Here is a 23,017-nt window from a genome sequence, read left to right as displayed (position 1 = left end):
TGTGGAAAAACGTTTGCTGGAGGCGCATGAGGGAAGAGTGTGACAACAAGGGTTCAAAATCAGTTCCGAGTTCTCCAACAAACATTGGCACACAGCAAATCGTATATGATCCTTGTTTAGTTCTAACATAATATGAAATAGGGAAAACTTTGGAACGAGCGAAGTTTGTTTTTGATCTCATTGACATTGCGTGACAGGATGGCGATGTAACACAATGTGTTTCGAGCTTGTTCCTTGTAATGTTCCCGAGTTGGAAAGAATATTGATTGATATAAAACTGAGAAATAAAAATCTTTGAGATTTTTAACGGTACATATGTTCCATGACCAAGAAAACAATGTGTGGTGACCTTCACGAACATTTTAATCGTCTTTCTTTGCTCTTTTACGTAATACTGCATTAGCAAAACTCTAGAAAATACTGGCATACACTAACCATTTCCGGTGCCTGTTTTTGTTTTCTCCATTGTTTGGGGTGTAATTTTGACATACCTTGATCGTTCAATTCGCAGGATTATACCTCGAATGTATGTCCATACCTCCAATCGGATCAACTCGGATATTCATGAAACTAGGATCGACTGAGAAGTTGCGAATGCAATGAACTGTTGTTAGATTCGGAACTTCTCGGCCAATCATACGGTTAATGCAATCATACAAACAACTCCAGTTGTTCAAACAGACTGCGTTTTTTTTTTTTTTTTTTTTTTTTTTTTTTGCGAAGATATTTCTGGCAGAAAGAAAATGTTTGATTTTTTGGGGAAATCATTACGCCGAGGTGTATCTGAGGTTTATTTGTTTCGCAGAAATAACAAAGGGGGTGTCCGAATGAGCTTTGCTCGTTTTTTTTTAACTGGCTCTTTTGTACGCAAAATGTATTTACATAAAGGAATAACGAATATGCGATTGAAATGTTAGGTACAGCTGAGGCCACGCAAAATCGTACACGCCACACCAGCGGAATTATCCCTTTCCTGTAAAATTACGAACTTGTAAAAAGATAGGCTATGTGGAAATTTACATACCTACTTGATATATCACGTCCTAAGTTACATAGATTTGCAAAGTATGCGTATGACATCAGCGTAGCCAAAGACATGTTACGGATATGACGCTTTCTATTTCATTTAATGGAAATATGCTATTACAGGGCCATCAGATATTTTGTTTTAAAGAAATAGTTGACAGTCATTTGTTCGGCTGTCTTCTGTGAGTTTATTTTGCTACTGATATTTGCATTATGGTTAAAGACGAGAAGCTTATTTTTAAATGTTTGTTCTTATTTCGATGATGTAGCATTCTTTTCATTATATTTTCATTTTTCAAAACTGCCATTGCAAAGCCTCTGCTGAAGAAACCAACGCTAGAACATAACGATTTAAAGAACTACCGCCCAGTTTCTAATCTCCCATTCATATTAAAAATCTTAGAAAAGGTTTTTCTATCCCAGCTTGTATCTTATCTGAATTCAAAGAGTCTTTTTAGCAATGTACAATCTGCATATCGCCCTTACCACAGTACTGAAACTAATCTTCTAAAAGTAGTTAATGACATTCTCTCTGCTTTGGATAGCGGAAAGATTACAGTCCTCACCCTCCTTGATTTGTCTGCAGCATTTGACACAACAGACCATGATATATTACTTCACCGTCTCCAACATGTATTTGGCATTCATGATACAGCCTTACTGTGGTTCAAGTCCGACTTGGTCAACAGGACACAAATTGTGTCTGCAAATGGAATACACTCCAGCCCAGTTGATCTATGTTGTGGTGTTCCACAGGGGTCTGTTGTTGGACATGTTCTCTTCATTCTATACACTCAGCCGCTCTCAAGTGTCATAGATCATCATCCAGTGTCTCGCCAATTGTACGCTGATGACACCCAAATATACAAATCTAGCCACCCAACTGAAGTTGATGCTACCATCCAAGGTGAAGAGAGGTGCATATCTGATGTGAAATCATGGATGACATGTAACAAGCTGCAGATGAATGATGATAAAACTGAGGCCATTCTGATTACAACACGCAGACTTTCTCATTCACATCCTTTACGTCAAACAATAAATATCAGCAACACCAACATTAAATGCACACAATCAGTACGAAACCTAGGTGTTACTCTGGATAGTACTCTCACACTGCACCAACATGTCATGAACATATACAAGGCTGCATACCTTGAGCTGAGACGCATCAGCTCCATTCGCAAATATCTTTCAGTTGATGCCACTAAAACACTTGTGTGTTCATTAGTACTTTCAAGACTGGACTATTGTAACTCAATTCTGTCTGGTTCATCTCAATATCTAATCCAAAAACTTCATAAAAAGTTCAAAACACAGCTGCTCGGATCATACTTAGAGTACCACGATCAGAGCACACCTCCCCGCTGCTCTGTACCATACACTGGCTATCCATTCGATCCAGAATCAAACACAAAAGAATTTGTTCTCTGTGCTACGGTTCACTGACGGACTCTAGTACAACATACCTATCCGACCTCATCCATGTGTACACACCAGCAAGATACTTACGCTCCTCTTCTGACAATCGTATACTCATTATTCCCACTATAAAAATAAAGTCATATGGACAGCGTTCTTTTGCATACCAAGGCCCAGCAACGTGGAATGAATTATCCACTGAACTTAGACACAAAGACACAGTGATCACATTCAAGAGTGCTCTCAAAACTCACTTATTTCGACTGCAAGAACAAACTTAAAGACCTAATAATGTTTCCTACCTTAAATATTCTCAGCATGTTTTTTATGTTTTCTAATTTCATGGTGTTTGTGTTTGTAATCATATCATTATATATGTTTTTCTTTTATATCTTATAGGTGTTGTCTAATGTTGTGAAGCGTTTTAAGCTTCTAAAGATTAGGCGCTATACAAAGTCCTCATTATTATTATTATTATTATTATTATCATTATTATTATTATTATTTAAAGACAAAGGAGATGTTCATCATAATTGTTTTCATGTACATTCCTGAATTCAATGTTTAATCGTATTGCACAAGCGATACTCAATCTGTGTCGAGTTCTGGAGGTGATATGTTACGAAATATGTAACACTTTGGTCACTGGTCAGCAGTGTTGGCGACCTTCGTTGTGGTTTTGTTTGAAGCAAAGTACAACCGAGTTCTAAACCCGTTTCAACAACAGCAAGATTGACGGCAATATTTATTCATAGTTTATAAACTGATGCAAGGTATCGGACAAGAAAGCCATTTTTGTTCCTTATCTGCCCTTTTGAGGGGAATAAAATCGTCCCTGAGGCCGTGGTCCCTAAGTGGTTATCGTGTCAGACTAGCTATCAAAAATAGGCGGTATCGAATCCAGACTAAATCAGACCAGGCATCCCGCCGTAGTTTATCTCTGGGCAAAACACTCAGTTCCAATTGCCTTGCTATCATAAAATCTTTCGTCTGGTAAAGTGCCGTTAAACGAAATCAATCAATGAATAAATCAATCAATCGTGGTTTTGACTCAACTATTTCTTGGTCGGATAAAGGCACCCTTGCATAGAAGGGAGGTACGAAAACTAAGAAGGACGAGCGTTGGACTCGTAATCAAAGGGTCGTGAGTTCCATACCGTCCTAAACCAGCCAGGAGTAGGCTGCCTCAACGTGTCAACGAGAAGGCACTTAACTCGTATTTCCTCGGCATGATAAAGTCAATAAAACGTTCAAAGTGCCTTTAAAAACCAACTAGCTCTTGCTCATTGTGTCTAAACAATCCTCTGGTGTAGGATTATTAGTAGCAGTCTAAGAACGTGTCGATTGTTACATGTATTTGCTTTTATCTTAAATGGCATTGTTAATCCTACTTCGACGTGCTTGTTACGATCTTTTTCACTTGTTCTCGTTTAGACTCGTTATTCTGCTCGATTGTTTACTTGGGATCTCTGAGACTGCTTCTTCCCTTATAACAAGCCTACTGTCAACCAGTTGACGCCGTTTAATAGAAAAAAAAATAGTACAGTTAACAATGTGTAAGCAATAAGGATCGACAACGCTGTTTAATACGAAAAATAAAAATAGTACAATAACAACGTGTACGCATCAAGGACCCGGCATGAATCAAATGTCATTCAACAAATAATGTTGATGTATTCAGTTAATACCGCATAAGTTTATGTAAACGCCATTATTTGATTTTTTCAGATCAATACACGCACTAAACATTGATTCGATGAAATCGATAAGTATTCTTTTGTCAGCGCATATTGTGTCATATATTGTACCACCTGTTTGTTTGTATTTTTTGATGCTGCCAGTGTTCATCTATAGAACTCCCATAAACTTGATCCATTCTTCTTAGACTAAAATTACTCACGCCATCTCTAGTCCTTAAGTTGATATGGTTGGAATAAACTTAATGAAGCAGGGATAAATATGAAATGATTTGAACTTTAGTTAAAGCGTATTGCTAAAATTTCATTCAAATATTTTAGATTAAAACATTCAAAGATATCAATGCAGTGCTGACATAATTTTCCTTTTGACTTTGGTTACGTTTAACGGACGTGCGTGATTATGAAACAAATGTGCATGTAAAATTGTACGACTTTTTTCCCCATAAGAAATAAACAATGATAAAAACAACCGATAATATGACGAAAACAAATTTGCAAGCGGCTCTTTCCATCTAAACATATAATAGCTTTTTGACACCATTTGTGTCAGAACCATTACATAATGTCTACAGGTATTACAAACGGTTGGTGTAAATAAAATGGAACGATAAATGAGGCCGGGAGGGATGGGAGAGGAAGGGGGCCTGGCGCCCAATTATATACTGTGGTCAATAGAATTCAAGTATATAGTTTGATCAGCTGGAGTATATATTTTAGACTGGTAGTCTCCACTCTTTGCATACCTCGTGGAAAAACTTCAAATACTTCTGTAATTAGTTGATCAATCACTTTACACATATTAATTACGCAGGAAAAAATGGAAAGAGACGGGACCAGCGGTTTGTTTGCTATAATGAAAACTATTAATTTAGTTACACTATAATGAAAATAAGAATAGAAAATAGAAAAACCATAATTGATAGATTTTTTTATTTATCGCGTTCTGGTAACAACGAGCTTTCACGCTACCTCATAGATTACTTGTGATGAAAGCTGTAACAATTGGACTTGAGTTTTAAATTAGTTTGGTAAAACTGTTTTATCGATCGGTTCACCGCGAGTTTGTGCTGCAGAACTAAGATGTCAAATGCAAACTGACATCGCATATCAACAGAAGAAATACTTGGCCTTAGCTTTTGAACTCTGTAACTTATTTACCCTAGCTAGACGAGGAAATAGTTCCATATACATATGTCAGGATCTCTAAATTTGGAGGTTCGTTTCTTCCACCGAATACCTCCTGCAGCATTAGTCCGCCGTGTACTCTGGAAGTGTTGCATAGCGCACAAGCATAACCCAGACTACTCCCGATACTATCGTGTATAAACTATTCCGTTACTATAGCAACTGCCTAGATAAATGCAAAACCGTCTCATCCTTACATGTTTATGACGATGGATATACATGAAGAACCACATCTTGGCGCGTAATGTTTGGTGCACATATATGAGTGATTGATTCAATATGTAGCGGCAGGCACGCGGCAGAAAATAAATTGCATCTGGAAATTACGGTAAGCTGAAGCAATAAAAATCATGAGACACACTGAAAAGATAAAACCAGTAGAAGCATACATAAGTTGCAGTAAGAGGGCACTTGTTTAGATTAAATTCATAGCTGCAACAGTAGACAGTCGAATGCAGAGGTTGCGTGTTAAATAACAATTTCCGATACCCAAAGAACTCGATCTGAAATAAACATATCAACAGCAATCTGGCAATTCCTGTCATTGAGTAAGTAGTTAATGTTACCAAACACGCCTTTTGAATTCTGGGAACGATTACACGTGACAAACGCGTTCAGATTGTGGCACACGTGCAGTTGTCTATCTGGATATAACATATTTAGCAGCTAGTTAATTAATTAGTGAGACAGGTACATAGATAGATAGGTACATAGATAGATAGGTACATATATAGACAGGTACATAGATAGGTACATAGATAGGTACATAGATAGACAGGTACATAGATTATGGATAGGCAAAGTGAGTTTAATGGAAAGGTGGTCCAACAATTCCTCGGTACTCTGTGAACCAAATACAGTATGACCTTACAAATAATATACTGTGTTTGATTAACCTGACGTTTTCAGTGTATATGTGCTTATCTGTCGGTATCAGACTACATTTTTACTGTCAACTCCACTATACTGAATTAAAGTGTCTTTCATTTCTCGTTAATGATAAAACAGGTACAAATCATCGTTGAAATCAATCGTCCAAATATTTGCTTTATTCATCATGCGAACCTTATTTCCTCAATAATACTACGAAGAAGTTTCAAAAGGACTTAAATTTAACAAAAATATTTATATCCGCATAAGCATAGCAGTACTTTTGTATTAAATTACATAAAGAACTGCAAAGAAATATCATATATGGACGTTACATTTTCAAGCAAAGAATCATGTTAATACTTGCAGAGTTTTGAAAAATTGGAATGCATACACTCATTGGTTCAACGAACTATTTCAAGACATCCGCGTATTAGGAAAACAATGTCTGGTTTCCTTGCCACGTTTTGTAAGTACAGTATGCTGGGAGAGCAGACTATGAGAACAATATGGGTTTAATACATGGGGCTGAAAAGAAGTTTAATTACTCATCTAATGCTGAATATCCCCCAAGAGGCCCAAGATGTTCAGCTGTTTTGGTACCATTAATCAGAAGATCTGCATAATTTGGGAATGGGCTCTGGATTTCTTGTTTTTGGAAGATAAAAAAGTGAAACGGTTCTAGACTCAAAATGTATACATGTCATGACTACAATCAGCACTTAAATATAGCATAATGGTAATAGATTCAACAGGCATGCAGAAGATGGTAGACAGACATATCTTTGATGTAGGCTCCAACTAAATTTGTCTAAATATAAATAAATTCTCAACATGGAAATATTGTTATTACATAATCCCACCGCTTCCGACTGCTTCGAGTTTCGTGATTTTGTTGCAGAACAGTTTGTAGTAATTACAGATATCGGACATTCACGTGCCACTTGAAAGCAGTTCCCCGATAAAACCACAAAATAATAAATGGAATATTTACGCAAAGAAGTGTTTTGAGCTATTCACCCGCTGAACATTCATACCCAATTTCACTCGAAATATTTTGCCTGTCTGAAGAGAAGCGTACCTATAAATTATACCTCCCGCTATCCTTTAAAATGATACCTAATACAGTGTCTACCTATGCTTCTTTAAAAAGAAAAGAACACTATTTTGTTTATATTGTCACAAAAAATCGCCGTATAAAAGACAATTTCTGAAAGATTTCAGACTTGTTACTCCTAAGTGTGTGTGTGGTGTGTGTGTGCGCGCGTGTATGTGTGTGTGCGTGCAATGCATCTTTATACATGTTAAAAGATTACAGACACTAACAACATCATGCGTTTGAAATTATACGATATCATAAAATTATCTGCTATATGTAATAATATAGCGGCAGTAACATGAATCAAGTTACTGGAGTACTTGATAAAGGTTCTGTAATGCCAACCAAATGCAAGAAACAAGTTCTATCTAATTCCTGCGGGAAAAAATTAATTTAGGAGACAATGCAGAAACAGGATGCTAGGAATTTCATGCCTTATTTCATAGCTGAGTTTCTGCTACTGGTTGCCTTAGGAGTTATCCAGCACGCTCCGCAAATGATTCCACGCGTCTTGGTGTTGATTGTAATTTATGTGATTACATAAAAATAACCTGAAAACTTACAAGCTGCGCGCAAAGCGAAATCAAATGAATCGTCATAATATTAACAATTACAAAAGCAAAGCAAACATAAAACCGCACCCATGACTGTAATGTAGATGTTTAAGATTGTGTGCTTAGTCGTGAGGGAATATGGGCTCGTGTGTGCAGTCAAGGCGATGGGTGCCGTCTACCCGCGGACCTGAGTTTAAATCTCCGTAGAGTACGAATTAAAATTCTCTAACCTGTATGATAGTATTATTTGTATTAAAATCTTAATTCTTCCTCCTATTATCAAGCCTTCTTCTATAGGAATCCTGGGATAGCACTTTCCGTTTTGTCTGGTGTATATTTATAATTCTCTATAATTAATTCTATATACCTTGATTTCTTTCACAGGAATCCAGAATGACTGCGTAGATACATGAGAATTAATTACTAGGTCGTTATGCGAGTGTGTCTGCTACACACGAGTGCATGTAACACCGATTGAGTAACATCATTTTTTGGTGTATTGTGCTTAGTCGTGAGGGAATATGGGGTCGTGTGTGCAGGCAAAGCGATGGGTGCCGTTTACCCGCGGACCTGGGTTTGAATCTCCGTAGAGTACGAATTAAAAGTTCTATAACCTGTATGATAGCATTATTTGTATTAAAATATTAATTCTTCCTACTATTATCAAGCATTCTTCAATAGAAACGTAGTTGCGCGTGTTAACGCCCCCCCCCCCCCATCGCCTTGCCTGTAAGAACCAGCCCCTATACCATCTCGACTATGCACACATCACCAAAAATTGATGTTACATGGTCGGATGTATGGAGTCGTGTGTCGGACATATCACCTTTCGACCTAGCAATTAATTATCATCTATACACAGTCACAGTCAATCCGAATTCCCAAGACAGAAATCAAAGTATAGAGAAATAATTATAAAGGATTATAAATATACACCAGACTTTAACTTAAAGTGGTATCCATGGATCCCATAAGAGAATGCTTTATAATACTAACGGACTTTTTATAAATATAGTTCTTCTGTTCATTGTGGCTGAATCATTAAGAATCATTAATCAAGGTCTGCGATCAATTTTCGTTATAAAATAAGAGGCAAAACGATAACGAACTATATTTTGAAATCTCTTTGGAACTATACATTCATTTAACTTCTCACATTATTAGTAGATGGAACAAATTACTCTTTAAATGTGCCATTTAATTTCATTGTTAACAATGCATGGCGGGGTTAATTGTTGTAGATGTGTCTGTATACATGCATGTATTATATATGTTCTTTTATGTTAACAATGTTTTTACTTTATATCTAAATTTTAATTTAGAGGTATGGACTTTGTAGTCTGAAATAAAGAATTCTTATCTTATCTTTTCTTATCTTGTTTCATCCAATCACACATGAAGGTATCACCGTTTTATTCTTTTGGAAAAGCAATAATACCGTACCCGACATAAGCAAGGACAGATATTCTGTTTCCCACGCGTGTACTAATTATATATCATTTTTATCCCTTGGGTAACTATTTTGCTGATTAGTACTCTGTCAACAATATTTGATATAGGTTGTTTTCACTTAGATATGCAAACTGTAAAACAAAAAAATACCTTATTCAATATAGTTATTTTGTTTTATTGACTTCAACGATGTCAACTTGACCACGGCTGATCTTCAATGAGGATTTGTTTCTCTGTTCTGTTTATTGACGATCTGTATGATAATATTTGTTTTTCAGCTTTCGAATCTTGCAATGTTCAACTAAAATTCAATATGGCTTATACGCCTTTATGTTACACTTTTGCATTGTATTTCGTCATTCCCAAAAGCTTAATAGCACGCATGCGCGTTTATTTGGAAATCACGATTTCTTTAGCATGTATTATTAAGAAGTGAGAATAAAGAACACAAAATATAATAGGATATTCAGTCAATAGCATATAACGTGAACGTACTTTATCATATGAAATGGGAATAAAGAATATACAATATATATTCTTATAAGACATTTCATAAATAACATTCGATGTGACAGAAGCATCAGTTGTATTGCGTGAGTAGAAACAAACAGAAGCAAGCAAAGACAGAATACAAAATGGATTATTTAGGAAGTTGTCAGAATATATCTCAGAGCTTTTCTTTGTCTTAATATGAAAATAAATATACTTTGGCACTTATGCATACAGTGTTCTGGACAGAGAAACGTACTCTGAAATAAATCTTGCATCTTATGTGTGTTTCGTACAACAAATCAATCGTTTTTACTTACACGAGATAAACTATACATTTACACAAGTTCTAGTTAAATTCAATAGCTGGCTTTGACATAACTTTTACAATTGTTCGGTTATTTTTTTATTTATTATCCCGATCAGTTTCTCAATCTGGCGAAGAGATCCAGTGACTCGATATGACAGTATGAGATTCAGTGACTCGATATAAAAGTATGAGATCCAGTGACTCGATGTGATAGTATGAGATCCAGTGACTCGATGTGATAGTACGAAATTCAGTGACACGATATGACAGTATGAAGAGAGCCAGTGCAACGATAGGACAATATGAAGAGATCCAATGACACGATATGACAGTATGATGAGATCCAGTCACACGATAGGACAATATGATGAGATCCAGTCACATGATAGGACAATATGAAGAGATCCAATGACACGATATGACAGTATGATGAGATCCAGTCACACAACTGGACAATATGAAGAGATCCAGTCACACGATAGGACATTATGAAATTAAAACTTTCTCCTTCCTTTGGAGAACGTTTTAGGCTGGTATTATATGCGACATTGAAACACTAACTTTTATTATTTTGGAAAATAATACAATTATTGAATTAGGAAATAATACAATTATTGAATTATTTGCATTTTTGTTTATTGACTATCTTTGCTATGTGAGTGGCTTTGGTTATACTCCACTAGTCTTTCCCATCCAATATATTTCATTGCTTTTACTTGTACATACTTAGCAGCAAACATCATAAGAAGTCAATGTTACTTACGCTAGTTATTGATATGTTTAGTAAATGGAAAACTTATTATATATTCAGTATTCAAGTGATACTTCCCTTATTGGAATATTCATCCCACCATCATATTTATTTTCAAAGCGTCATGCATCATTTTTAACGGGACCTGAATTCATAATTTCGTTCCTGGAAGAAAATCAATTAGTTCATATAAAAATCAGCAGGTTCATGCACCAAGGTGGATAGGTCAGTGTGTCAGCCTCGTGTCAAGTACAAAATAGATAACATAGATAGCGAACGAAACTGCGTTTCTTTACATAAGATGTCTTAAAATTAAATATAAAGTGTGTATAAACACAGATTAGACAAAATATGTTTAAAACATCATATTTTAGTGATCTTGCTTTGGGCTAGAACATTCTGGAATAACTTCATCTGATAATTTATTCATTTGGCTCCACCATATAGCAAACTGGATCAATTAAAAAGAAGGTTGATTTGTCTATATAAATGTAAGATGTCAGAGTTAAACATACACTTGAAACTCGTACTCGTATAGGTCATTCTAACAAATATAAATCATTATTTAAAATAAGAATCGAGAAGTAGGATACATGGCTGGAATCAGATCAGAGTCAGCAGCTGAACTTCTATATAACTTTACAAGTTATGTTTCCGATGAATTTGTTTAATTATCATATATCGTATTCACAATGCACTAATATATTCTCTTCTCTCCTCTCAGAGACTGTATGGTCCATTTACTTTGCCTAATTCAGTATAAAAGAAAGCGGCTTTTGCACAGGAAGTAACTCCATTAAAAGGTTTTGCACAGAAATATGCACTGGTTAATAGAAGCATTGTAAGTCAATGTTGCTCTTCATGCACAAATACGTAGATTGAAAATTAATTGACTTAAATGCAAGAAAAACTAATTATCTAATCCAACCAATAAATGTCATACACATTCCTTCTTGTATTTCTTTAATTTGTTTAATGTCAATTGATGAATAGCATTGTATCTAAACGCAAGCACTGGAGGCCTAACTCGAACATGCCGATGCCATTTAGTATTTATAAACCGTTGTGTCTCGCTTTGTTCTGAACCCATTCCCTATAAATAGTGTATTGCTTGTAACCCTTGCTGTTCTTTACTGTAATGATACCACTGTGACCTTTAATGTTCGAATAAAGCTGAGCTTGTATCGAGCAATATAATATCGTCACTATAATGGCAATATTAAATGAGATCAGTGTGCCAGACTAGAAACAAGCCAACTATCAAGAGATGCGGTTTTCTACACAGAAGTATCTTCTTTCTGAAGAAGTGTGGCAATATATATTTGCTCCAAGCTACAAAACCAATAAACTTAACCAGTAGCCTTAACCAATAGACTTAACCAACTCTTGCAAGGGTCCATTCCATTCGTCTCACAGTTATAATATATTTTCTTTTCTTTAGCTCTGAACCATGTGCGAGCCACGAAGTTTTTTGAAATAGTGGTAATCGTTTATTTTGTTTTTTGTTGTGTTAAATCTGGTAGTCCATTTTCGACTAGGGCCGCTGCAGGGCAGACATCTAAAAAAAACGCATGTTGCGACAATGATCCCCATGTTCTGACAACTTAATTCAGTGAAGTATTCAGCCTGCAAAAATGGCGTTTATCAACTTTGGCCATGCGAAATAACAATTATTTTCTATGGAATTTTAAGCCAAGGTCATACGAATCGATATTATGTAATAACGTAATTCCCGATTGTTAAATTTTTAACTTAATTCTAGCACCATGTTACCGTTTGGTATTTTATTTGAAAGATAAGCTAACGAAGCAAACTTTATGTTAATAGTTTTCGCCACAATGCCATGCTGAAAATGTTGTCAATTTGTCCATGTTTTTCCATGGAGTTGTAAAATCAAAATGAGTGGCATGTCCAGTAGGTGAATGAATATTTGTTTTTAGTTACTTCATTAATGACTTATGCCATTTTTGAATGTGGGGAAATCATCGCCACTTTGGTGGGCAGTTGTTTCCATTGCAATGTCTAAGGTGTGAAAATTATTAATAATACGGGTTTTACTGTAATCTGTCATCTTTAACAAAGTTAAGCCTGAAAATGTATTCTCAAATACCCGATAAGATGATAGTTTGCCTTTTTTACTTTGCAATTGTTTCACTTATACCGTATATAAAGCATAACCTTCTCGCGCGGCGGTTAGTGATTAGCCAGTGCTTCTCCAAGCCCTTCTGATTTTCGTAGCAATCTACCGTGACAGCTAGTGCTCAGCCAACCATGGTCAGTGCTTCTCCAAGCCATTCTGATTTTCGTAGCAATCTACCGTGACAGCTAGTGCTCAGTCAACCATGGTCAGTGCTTCTCCAAGCCCTTCTGATTTTCGTAACAATCTACCGTGACAGCTAGTGCTCAGCCAACCATGGTCAGTGCTTCTTCAAGCTCCTCAGATTTTCCAAATATCCTAACCACAATGGTTAGTGCTCAGCCAACCTTGGTTAGTGGCTTTCCAAGCCTTTCAGATTTCCCAAATATACCAACGACTGAAGAAAGAAAAAACTATTTCTGCTTTTGTGTGTGATTTAAGGGAATACAAAATAACAGTTAAAAAAGCAAATCATCCACGACGTGATAAATAACCAAAGTTACACAAGTTCCAGTTAAACTCCGCCATTCCCTTGTATAATATAACATACTACTAGTGACCAGTCTGTGCAGTTTAGCACCACGATCAATAAACCAAGTAGAATCTCATTTATTGGCTTATTATTAAATGTCGGATGTAAGCCAGGAAAGGTTGAACATTTTGGGCCGGTCTAGCACGTGGGTATGAATGGTAAGGTATTTACCAGAAAAGTAATCAGGACCATGAGTCTAATCGATCAGACCAAACAATGTGGCCGTCAGTGTGTATTAATATCTGGCAGATCGATTATACAGCCAATATCGTTAAAAATCGTTGCTATTTAAGGAGAGAGAGAGAGAGAGAGAGAGAGAGAGAGAAAGTTAATAACCATAACGTTCTTCACACCAACAGGCAAATCGGGTGGGAGGGCTGTAATGCTGGAATCTGTGTGCAAATGAGTTTACTTTTTCGGGGAACAGACAGAAAGTAGAGAGTAAAGTTACAGTAATCACGATTTTCGTGAACTGTCCGTTCATTCTGATGATCGAAACAGTTTTGAACACAGAGAACATTAATGTCCACTTGTCGAAATAATAAATGAAATTCAGTGAAAGACATTAAACCTTGATTTTAAACATCATTAATTATACCATTAAGTTGTTTACTTTCACACCCATATTATCATCACATGACATCTTTTCTATACCAGTGCGGGCTGCATTGTGATCGCATTTGTTTACAACCACGATTGCTCCAGAGGTGGCTGCCCAAATCATGTCCTTCCTTGCCGCTCATTACATAAGCTAATAATTACATAAGGCTTAATAAATGTTTTGTTATTAAATATGCATAACTCCGTCATCTGTTAATACCACCCACTTCACTTCATTTCCAACCCCAATCTCACACCCACCCACCACACCCACAATAAAACAGCTAATAAACAAAACGGTTCACCAATGTAAAAAAAAATACGTGAGGGAAATGCGTGCGTTAAGAGAACGCAGTCTTGCCATATTTCGAGGGAAACGTCTGCGTTAAGAGAACGCAGTCTTGCCATATTTCGAGGGAAATGCGTACGTTAAGAGAACACAGTCTTGCCATATTTCGAGGGAAACATCTGCGTTAAAATGGCCATATTTCGAGTATTACTATTCAGTTCGCATTGATGACCAAAGTCTAGACCCGTATCGCTATTTTTCAATTTTTATTTTTCGCATAACTAGAAGACAAAGCTCTGACAGACCTTGTAAAGCAATACGGTTATTTAATTTCCTATACAAAAAGCTAACTTTCAGCGGGAAAGCATCTATCTACAGGGTCTCTAATTAATGACGAAAAGTGATTTATGGGCTTATAATAAAACTGATATATAAAGTATCAGGCGAGTAGACCTAATTTCCTAATTTGTTGCTAATTGTAAATGGGAAGGGGTACTAGTAGTAGTTACTGACATACACTGAATGGGGTTGGGTACTAGTAGTATTTACTAACATACACTGAATGGGGTTGGGTACTAGTAGTAGTTAATGACATACACTGAAGTACATCTCAAGAATTGTAATACCTTTTGACTGTTATTTTCCAGGAGTGCATGTTCACTCTTTTTGGGAGGAGTCAATCTTCCTGAGTAGTGTAGCTGTTTTTAATCCGTATATTCATGCAGCCTTGGTTTTATTTCAGTATTGTATAGCCAGGGTTGTGATGTGCCGTTCTCTGTCTCTCTCTTTATATATATATATATATATATATATATATATATATATATATATATATATATATATATATATATATATATATATATATATATATATGTGTGTGTGTGTGTGTGTGTGTGTGTGTGTGTGTGTGTGTTTCGATCTATAGCAATCTAACCGTCAAGAAACGCACAGAACACAACAAATATTAACATTTTTAGCACAATGACAATAAACCGTACACAAGAAAACAAATCGGTCTTAACTAATATAAAAAAAATAACAAGAAGTACTACATATCTAGAAAGGGATCTATTATCTATGAATAAGGTGAAGGAGTTTTGCTATCTGCACACTGGCATTATAAAGTCGCCTGGTTAATTACGTCATTTGCAAGTAGATTCGGTTTCACAGGGCTGCCTAAGGCGATTTATTTTCGCTCCTAGTTTAACATCCCGGATAAGATAAGATTTATTTAACGTCGTCAAGATTTAAAACAACATTTCAACGTAAGCTCTAATCGGCTTTTAATCGACATTACATAAAACAAATGAGTCATTACAAAATGCATGACTTACAAAACATACACACACACTATATATATAGAGAGAGAGAGAGAGACAGAGACAGAGACAGAGAGACAGAGAGACAAAGAGAGAGAAAGAGACAGAGAGAGAGAGAGACACACACACAAAACACGTTAAGCTTGAAACACAAGCACGCAACACATTTATAAAGGCAGTGATTGAAAGCTAATTTAGTATGTGGATAAATTACAATTTAGGATAGTTTCGACAACAGCCACAAAAAAAAATAAAGACTGGTCAAAATTTGAGTTTAAATTAAATAAAGAAGTGCCAAATTATGACTGTAATGCAGCTTACACCTTCCTTAAAATGAAAAGACCCAACAATAGGGCACTCGAGAGTACATTAGACAATGATAGATAAAACAAAAAACGCTAACAGAAGCATTTGCTGTCGTCATCATGGCGGAGGGTTGGTTATTATTTGCAGATATTACATTTACAGTCCTTACCATTGCAGGATAGAATTCAAGATCTAAGCTAATTGAAATTGAATTGCTCTCATAAGTGATTTGGTAGCTCATTCCATAGAATGGCAGCTGAATTTCTTGCCAAATGTTGTGGCTTACATAACTGACACTGCTTGAAACAAATGTGGTGGAAAGTAATAATAATGCAATGTCATTTGTAAAACTGAGCAAGCTGACAGAAGTGAATCTGACGCATGGTGTGTCGAACAGTGCACTCTTAAATCAAAGCTTTAACCTTTCATCCAAATGCACCATATGTTCTTGTGTCGGTCCACAGTATCAAATGCCTCAGTGCCGGATTAAACCTTTTAGGGCCCTAAGCGCTGAAAATAGTATTGTGACCCCACCCCTTCTATAAACTTTGAAACTCGAAAAAAATATTAAAAGATTAAAAAGGTGGGAAAATGCCAGTGTTGCCATCATTCCAAGTCAAAATACTCGTACATGCAGATCGAAATGGTCATCTCTCTCTCTCTCTCTCTCTCTCTCTCTATTTATATATATATATATATATATATATATATATATATATATATATATATATATATATATATATATATATATATATATATATATATATTTTCAATATTTATCATCAACTATTAATTTGAATTTTCTGGTGCCCCTGTTGGACGGGTGCCCTGAGCACGTGCGTAGTGTGTTTATTAGTTTAATGCGGCACTGTATGTTTGTTTAGTTTATGGCCATATTCACTGTCTGGCCGTCCGTATTTTTATGCTGTGGGCAGCATTTCAAGAGACTGCACGTAATGTGTGGCTGATGTGGACTTTTATGGACACTGCTCCTGATAGAGAGTTTGCGTTTGTTTATTATTTTTTTTTATAAGTCAGCTGCTTCACCCATATATTGAATGACACAAATACTGGTTGATATTTGAATTCCTGTTGATGAGCTCTTGAAAGTATCAGCTTCTGCCATTTGACAACATTTTCAGTCATTTTCTCAGCTACATGCTATTTCATTTGATCACAAGGAAATCTGGACAAGTCAACGTCTTTTGTACATGCATGTGCCAACCGATGTAATAGTATCTAATGTGTATTATTTTGTCTATGGTCACTGATGACATATTTATTTTTTATTTCACTTTTTTATTATATGCATTTTAATGCATATGTAACGAATGCAAAATACTATATAACGAGGTGGAAAATGGTCATCTGTTATGAAAATGGTAACATTTCCACCGTTTTTATACTGGGTTCTAATCTGAGGGAGTAGTCAATATTTGCTGAGTCAGGTGTAATGCTTTACGATATACACGGCAATCTGACTCCTTCCTCTTTTGGCGTCACATAGAATACTATACTCTGTAATGAAACCTATATGTGTATACCCTCACTTTTGATTGGCACAAATCAGTTAAAACCTATATGATTGAGTGTGCAGGAATCATCCCTTATCCCTAAATTACATAGTTCCACCCGCACCCCACCCCTTTTCCGAGGTAAATATTGATCAGTCATCAGGGGACACTATTGTTGGTCTAAGTTCCTCTATTTGCAATGCAAACTGAAACAAACCTTCTAATCTGCAGATGGAATCATGTTTGAATGTGTCGGGGGAAGACATCTTAAAACATACTTTAATTTACTGATATCAAGATATTTATATTAACAACGAAGATATTATAATTACAATATGAATCAAGTTATTTATTATTATTATTATTAGTAGTAGTAGTAGTAGTAGTTATTATTATTATTGTTATTTTTGTTCTTATTATTATTAAATAGACAAGAAAATTAAAATTAAGTCGGTGTACGCAGCATATGAATGCTAAATTTTTTACACTGACCATTAAATTTGCGTTGGGTAATACAAAAAAAACTTATATACTGGTAAAATATGAAACTTACCTTGCGGTTAGGTAGTTTGTTGATTGGTTGAGAGAGAGAGAGAGAGGTAGGTGAGAAAAGGAATCTGACACTTACCTCCATCAGCATATGTTTCACATCCGTAACCATCTTGAAGCCCGGTGGTCCACGTGCCCTCATAACGAGCCCCAGATGAGGAGCTGGATCTCACGCCGTAACGCCCCTTGAAACCCTGGGTCCATTCACCACGGTAGACCCAGCGGCCCTTAATCTCAACCCCTAAGCCGTGACGCTTGCCTTGAAACCACTGGCCCTTATAGTTATTTCCGCTGGGCCAGGTGTAAACGCCCGAAATCTCGAAGCCATACTGCCAAGCCCCCGAGTATTCTCCTTGCCCTTTGGGGCCAGTGCATACCCCGTGTCCGTGGGCCTTTCCATCCTCCCAGCCCCCGCAGTACGTGCCCCCATCATCGAAATCAAAACGTCCTCCTCCGGTGGTCATCTAGGATGTTATACCACATAGAATCCGACAACTATGAAAATTGTTTTGAATTGACGACGGAGTTGAGAGCTAAATTCTTCATATGCACAAAAGACCCAATTAGTCTTGTTTATAATCAACAAAATATTAAGTCCTTTTTAAGGTATAGACAACAACAGAATTCCTTTATCTATTATTGTTTTTAAACATCACTTTCAACGAAAAAAGTAAACCATTCGGTTTTTTTTTTCTCCTTCAAATCACCTAGCTTAAATATCCAAAATATTCTACGAACAGATGTTTGGGAAACATTGCTGGGAAAAAATCCATCAAAATTCAATGATTCCAAATTTTCCTTTGACGTAAAACCTGTATAACAACATTGGCAACTACGTTTTCGTGTATCGACGAAAAACGTTGTGATTTTTGATAAGTAAGGGCTCCAGTGGGGAATCCGAGATGCTGATCTGATTGTTTGCGAGGTTTTGGCGTGACTTTCCCCTCCGGGATGGGGCCGATTGTCCCCTCCCTCAGCACGGCCTGCATAGCCTGGAAGTTTCGGCAATGATAGACATATTCCACATTGAAACACAGAGTGGGACAAAGCGAAAATCCTCCAGGACGAATAAATTATGCGAAAGTGTCGGCCATGCGTCTTGCCGGCTTGTGTTGGAACAAGGAGGATAAGGTGCGTACCCCCATATATGGCTTCGTGAAGCTATTGGACAAGAGTGTTCTAGCTACAGTAACAAGAGAAACGAACCAGCCAGAATGCTGCACACCTGTGTTCGTTAGGGATAAGAAGGCAGAATCACCAATGTTTTCTCATCGTAAAACACTAGCATACTAGGCTTCGTCCATTGCTTCTTTAGCTTGTAGCGTTCCACGTCATAATATAATCCGATAAGCTATTGCCGCCATATCACAACCACACTAGTTCAGCGATATTCTGTGCTGCTGAGAAAAGCAGCCTTCTTCTCCCAGTTATTTGTGAATGTATTGGTTTGTAAATTGTATATGTGTGGATGTTAGCAGTGTAGAACAGCTTGCGAGTTTAGGATGTACGCCAAATCAAACCTGATACAGAGCGTTCAATACAGTAATGAATAATTAAAACATCGAACAGCGAAAGAGCACTAGATTCACGTAGTGTATAACAACATAGGGCAATGGATAACTGAATAGTACACACGCAATACTAGCCATCTCAGGTCGAGAGATAGACAATTAGAGCGTTTGTACGCAAAATGGTACATTTTGTCTGAATAATTCGCTAATGAATGGTGTTCGCAGCGCCAATACAATCGGTATTTAGTTATTACCGATTGTGGATTGCACAACAATATCAAAATTTAATTGATTTTTTAAGAGTTAATCAGTTTATTTATTATTTGAAACCTGTAGAACAAAATTATCGGGTGCTATGGATGGATGCTTCATGCATGTTTTTTTTTTTTTTGAACGATTGAATTAGTCTCGGCTGAAGAATGTACACTGGAACCTGTCCTAGAGCCGCACCCATTCACCTCCTTAGGGTAAAACGTCTCTTAGAAACTACACAAATATATTCTGTATGTCATATTTCATACTCTAAATTACAAAAAAGTTAGATCATAGGACCCATTTTCTTCAAAGAACCAATTTGGGGTTCTCGCATGTGATGTCTTTAAGATAGTTATCTATGTTTATAATTATCTCGGCACATCAGTGAGAGAAAATAAACTTGCACATGGGCTCGCACGGCAGCCGATGTTGTTTGATCTGGGCAGGATTCGAAGCTGCATCCTTTTCGTCGCGAGTCCAGTATAGTAACCACTCAGCCACCTTAACGACAGACTCCCGTGTATATAGTAAAAAAAATATTCTAAAGTGTAAAAATGTTGTTTTCACTGAGAACTTCATTGCTACGAAAACATTGTCATTCATTCTTAATTTTACGTCCTCACTTCAATTTTGCGTTAATTTTGATAACTTTCGCATATATTAATATGTTAATTAATTAATCCTATTGCTAAATACTGTAGAATAATCACCTATCAAAAACTCTTTCAAAGTGTATTTATCGTTTGTCATCGACGTTGTCTTCATCTTAAGTGCCTATTATTATTATTATTATTATTATTATTCCCAAACGCTGGGGTGGCTCACTGGTTAGCGTGGTGGACTCACAATCGAAAAGATGTGTGATCGAATACTATCATCAGATAACCTGAGTCGGGTACCGTGGTGTGTCTATATTCAATGCACTTTAGTTCAGTTACTTCAATTATACTGGCACTAAATGAAACGCTTGTGTCGCTGTACCCTAAAACATCGAAAGAAACCAAATCTTCTTCTACCAGTAATACTACCGTATTTATGTAGATATCTTTCTGCACAAAGCCTACTTTGCATTATTGTGTTGCTTCGGTCATCTGCGTTAAAATTGTCTGTTCATTAGAGAAGATTATTCTGTATGCATTCAGACTGATTAACGATACTGACTTAGTGACTGCGTGACTTAGTTTAATTATTACTTTTATTTTGTTACACTAAGTATTTGATGATAACAACATACAGTTAATTTAGCTGTATTGTCTCTGTTATGCACATTTTATTTAACTTATGTTTTATTTAATTTAATTGTTTGCTTGTTATTTTTAATTTTTTATTCCATTACTTGCTATTGAAATGTATCTTTATTTACTGGATTTGACATTGTCCAGAAATTTAATTCAGTTATAAACAATTAGTAATAGAAACATTGTATCTGATGAAGACATAGTTCCTGACCTTGATTCAGAACCAGTAAGAGTTGTAGTAAACAACTTTTTAAAAAAAATTCTTTCTCAGGGTAAGATTCATAAAGAGGCATTGAGTCCATACTTGGAGTACTTGACAAATAACGTGTATCAATTAGGTTTGTCCAGAGGATTGACCCACATCCGGACATCTGTTTTGGGACGTAGCTAGATTTATTGTGGATGTTTTGAGAAATAACAGTTATTCTTGCCTTAACACTGGAAACGTGTAGGTGTTTTATGTTGTGACCAGTTTTGGGGCTAATTATTTTATTTTTCTTCAAATTATTTGGATTCCAAGAGATTTTTTTCTCTGGAAATACTAGTGCTCTAAATTAATTCTTGGACAAGGATATTTATTGAAATTTACACAGAATTCAAAAACTGGAATAGTTTTTTTATGTGATTCAACAAAGAAGTGTTGACACATCAGTACAACGCCGACCACAGCATATGTCATCGCCTTCCATTTTGGATTTCATCGGGATTCGAACTGAGTTTTATTATGACTTTTATTACTAGGACTTATATTTTTTAATTCTTGGAATATTTTTGGGATTTGATTCGTAAAACCGTAAGTTCTTTTTCTCATTTTTACCTTGTTTTATAGGGAAATAAATTATTTGTTAATTATTATAAAGCTTGTTATCTTCACTTTTTGATTGTTACGTTTTGTAAGAGCCTAAACACGTAACATCTCTCATGTAAGATTAGCAAAAGCCGATATTTTAAATTTAATATACCTCTCATCTAGTCATGATAGAAACGTATTAGTGCATATGACATGAACTAAGTTGGATATCTGTATTCTAGCAGTGCCGGATTAATGCCTTCCAGGGCCCTAGGCACTTAAAATATTATGGTTACCCAGCCACCCCCCGCCCAATCTGAAACTAAAAAAAAAATTAAAAGCTAAATAGGTGAGAAAATTAGTGCTGCCATAATTCCAAATCAAACCACTTGTACATGCAGATCAAAATGGTCATATATGATTCTTTCAATTTTATCATCAACATCTGATTTGAATTTTTTTCTAGTGCCCCTGTTGGGCTGGTGCTCAACGTACGTGCTTAACGTGCTTAATGGGTAATTCGGCATTGTATTCTAGCTATTTGTGTTAGTCATCATCGTTTATTAGACATCGATAATTAAAAACCGTGGCTTTGGTGCATCGCATGTGAAAAAAAAAATGCAAGGATTTGTTTGCGATTAATAGTGTGAATGACGTCCTTTACGCAAGTTTATTTAAATATTCCATTGTTAAGGACGTTCTTAACGTACGTGAACTTCGGCTGGAATCGATTGTGAAGTACGTCCTTAATGTAAGTGCATTTGAACATTCCATTTTAAAGGAAGTCCTTAATGTATATTCCATTGTTAAGGACGTCCTTAATGTACGTGTATATATTTGAATATTTCATTGTAAAGGACGTCCTTAATGTACGTGTATATATCTGAATATTCCGTTGTAAAGGGTGTCGTTAATGTATTTGTATATAACTGAATATTCCATTGTAAAGGACGTCCTTAATGTACGTGTATATATTTGAATATTCCATTTTAAGGGACTTCCTTAATGTACGTGTATTTGAATATTTCATTGTAAATGACGTCCTTAATGTACGTGTAGTTAAAAATTCCATTGTGACGGACGTCCTTAATGTACGTGCATTTGAATATTTTATTATAA

The 23,017-nt window shown here is 36.0% G+C and overlaps 1 protein-coding gene across 2 annotated transcripts in view; it reads right to left on the bottom strand.

Annotated features, from left to right (window-relative positions):
* LOC149782923 (junctophilin-1-like) overlaps positions 1-19,479 on the bottom strand; it is a 149,536-nt gene extending 130,057 nt beyond the window's left edge. Inside the window, exon 1 of one of the 2 annotated variants that reach the window (XM_089934477.1) lies at positions 18,184-19,479. In XM_089934477.1, the coding sequence (XP_089790603.1) occupies positions 18,184-18,568 (385 nt within the window). In that variant the 5' untranslated portion in view covers positions 18,569-19,479. The remainder of the gene's footprint in view (positions 1-18,183) is intronic. The other variant, XM_089934478.1, reaches the window with a different exon arrangement.
* Positions 19,480-23,017: the final 3,538 nt, after the last annotated feature.

This window comes from Sinohyriopsis cumingii, chromosome 15 (assembly GCF_028554795.1).
Source record: "Sinohyriopsis cumingii isolate HCF-2022 chromosome 15, ASM2855479v2, whole genome shotgun sequence".
Classification (NCBI taxonomy): domain Eukaryota; kingdom Metazoa; phylum Mollusca; class Bivalvia; order Unionida; family Unionidae; genus Sinohyriopsis; species Sinohyriopsis cumingii.
The sequence above is the reverse complement of the archived record's forward strand: the minus strand, read 5'-3'. Positions and strand labels throughout refer to the sequence as shown.